At 64.1% G+C, this 2,220-nt stretch overlaps 1 protein-coding gene across 1 annotated transcript in view; it reads left to right on the top strand.

Annotated features, from left to right (window-relative positions):
- Nucleotides 1–523: 523 nt before the first annotated feature.
- LOC104390717 (myomegalin-like) overlaps nt 524–2,220 on the top strand; it is a 30,337-nt gene continuing 28,640 nt past the window's right edge. Inside the window, exons 1-3 of the mRNA XM_009999911.1 lie at nt 524–664; nt 1,118–1,194; nt 2,060–2,183. Of these exons, the coding sequence (XP_009998213.1) occupies nt 524–664; nt 1,118–1,194; nt 2,060–2,183 (342 nt within the window). The remainder of the gene's footprint in view (nt 665–1,117; nt 1,195–2,059; nt 2,184–2,220) is intronic.

The following is a 2,220-nucleotide window of genomic DNA, read 5'->3' as shown; positions in this document are numbered from 1 at the left end:
CAGGGGCTCGCAAGGTCCTCAGGGTGTGTCCCTCTTGGTGACACCCTGAGGGCAGGGATCGTGTGGAGCAGCCGCTTTGCTCGTCTGACCGCAGCTCCCCCTCACTCCTTCCCAGCTTCCCAAGACGGGCCGTGGAGTGAGGGTGACGAGGACCTCATGCTGGCCGAGCCGGGGGGGTCCCACGGCCCCCCGGGTGCTCAGCCCCAGCCTGACCCATTGGTGCAGACGTGTCTCCTCCGGGACCTGGAGATGAGTCCCCTCTCCCACACACAGACCCTGCGGGACTTCGAGCAGGTGAGAGAGAGCGCGTAGTGCTGGGACCTCCCCGTGACACCCCCAGGACCCTCGGGTGGCACCTCCAGAATCACCCCTAGCGCTGCCAGCCGCTCGCAGCACACGCGTCGGACCCTCCGGGTGCAGCAAGCGGGGTGTGGAGAGCAGGAGGGGCTGGGGGCTGGAGAGGAGCTCAGCGCGCTCGCCATGTGAGGTGCCGGGATGATGCTCGCCCCATGGAGCACCGGCCATGGCTCACGGGTACCGCACGCTGTCCCAGCACCTCAACGACCTCAAGAAGGAGAATTTCAGCCTTAAGCTGCGCATCTACTTTCTGGAGGAGCGCGTCCAGCAGAAAGGCGAAGGCAGCTGGGACGATGTCAACCGAAGGGTGAGCACCCGTGGGGGGCAAGGGGGGGGATGATGGGTGTCCGGCGGGGGTTTCCCTCCTTGTACCCCCTCTTTGCTGCAAGGAGATGGGGCCAGGGGAGCACCGGCCACGGCGCTGGGGCTCGGGGCAGCTGCTGTGTGGGAGTTTTTCCCCCTTCCTGCCTTTGACAGGAGCAGGGAGAGGAATGGGGAAGGCATCCCCAGCCCTGTGGGGTGCTGGGTGGTCTGCGGTGCTGGTTTGGGTGGAGATGGACAAGCCCAGATTGGGTACACCCTGTCCCAGCACTGAAGGGCTAAAAAACTGTCTGTGCTGCTCAGTGGCAGGGACACCCAGAGCCCTGCGGTGGGGTGGGGGACCCCCAGGCTGCTGTCAGTGCATTCCCGTGGGCAGTGGCACTGGGGGAGGTCCGGGCAGGCTTGGGGGCATCTCACTCACCTGCCTCCTGCCCCACAGAACATCGAGCTGAAGGTGGAGGTGGAGAGCCTGAAGCGGGAGCTGCAGGAGAAGCAACAAGCCTTGGACAACACATGGTGAGTTGGGCTGGCTGAGCCCCCCACCCCAGGGTGGACGTGCCACCCGTGTGCTGTTTGTGATGCTTGTGTAGGTGTAGGGGACAGGAGGGGTTGTGTGACTGCACCCTGCCCGTTGCAGGCAGCAGAGGGGCTGCAATGGGGCCGGGTCCCTCTTACAGCCCCGGCGCCAGCCAAAAATAAAGGGCAGCACCTGCTTGGTGGGGGAGGGCTGTGCTGTGCATGGGGCCGTGGGGAGGGTGTCCTGCCGCGGGGCACTAGTGAGGGGGATGGGACAGGGGCAAAGTGCCTGGGGAACCGTTGGTTTTAGGAGTGTGTGGGAAGAACAGTTTTGGTGGTTGGGAGCCTCCACCATGAGCTGGTGCTGCGGGGGGGGAGCTGTGTCCCCCAGGCAGCAGTGCTGTGAAGTAACAGTATGTCCTGCCCAGGGGTCCTGCAGAAACAGCAGCCAGGGCAGAGGGGGAGCTGGGCTGGGGGCACCTGGGGGGGCACAGCTTGCCCAGCCCAGCTGGTTTGTGGGGGGGCCTCTTGCAAGAGGAGGCAGAGGAGGCCACGATACACCATGCCATTCTATGTCCTGCCATGACATCCTGCATCATGCCAAACCGTGTCATGCTGTGCCATGTCACGTGCAATGCCATGCAGCACCATGCCGTGCTGCCTCCTGCCATGACAAACTGAGCCATGCCAAGCCATGCCATGCTGTGCTGAGCCGTGTTGAGTCCTGCCACGTTAGACCATGTCATTCCGTACCGTGCCACACCGTGTCATGGTATGAGATGCCACAGCGTGCCGTGCTGCACCGTGCCGTGTCACATTGTGCCGTGCCATTCCATGCCATCTCATGCTGTGCTGTGCCTGGCAGGGTGGCTGCAGAGACCCAGACGACCCGCAGCCAGGCAGCACTGCAGCAGCAGTATGAGGAGCGGCAGCGGGAGTCGGAGCATGTCTATGAGCTGCTGGAGAACAAGATTCAGCTCCTGCAGGAGGTGAGCTGGGGGCAGTGGGGACTTGCGAGGACCAGGG

Source organism: Chaetura pelagica, unplaced genomic scaffold, assembly GCF_000747805.2.
Source record: "Chaetura pelagica isolate M959 unplaced genomic scaffold, ChaPel_1.0 scaffold246, whole genome shotgun sequence".
Taxonomy (NCBI): Eukaryota; Metazoa; Chordata; class Aves; order Apodiformes; family Apodidae; genus Chaetura; species Chaetura pelagica.
The sequence above is the reverse complement of the archived record's forward strand: the minus strand, read 5'-3'. Positions and strand labels throughout refer to the sequence as shown.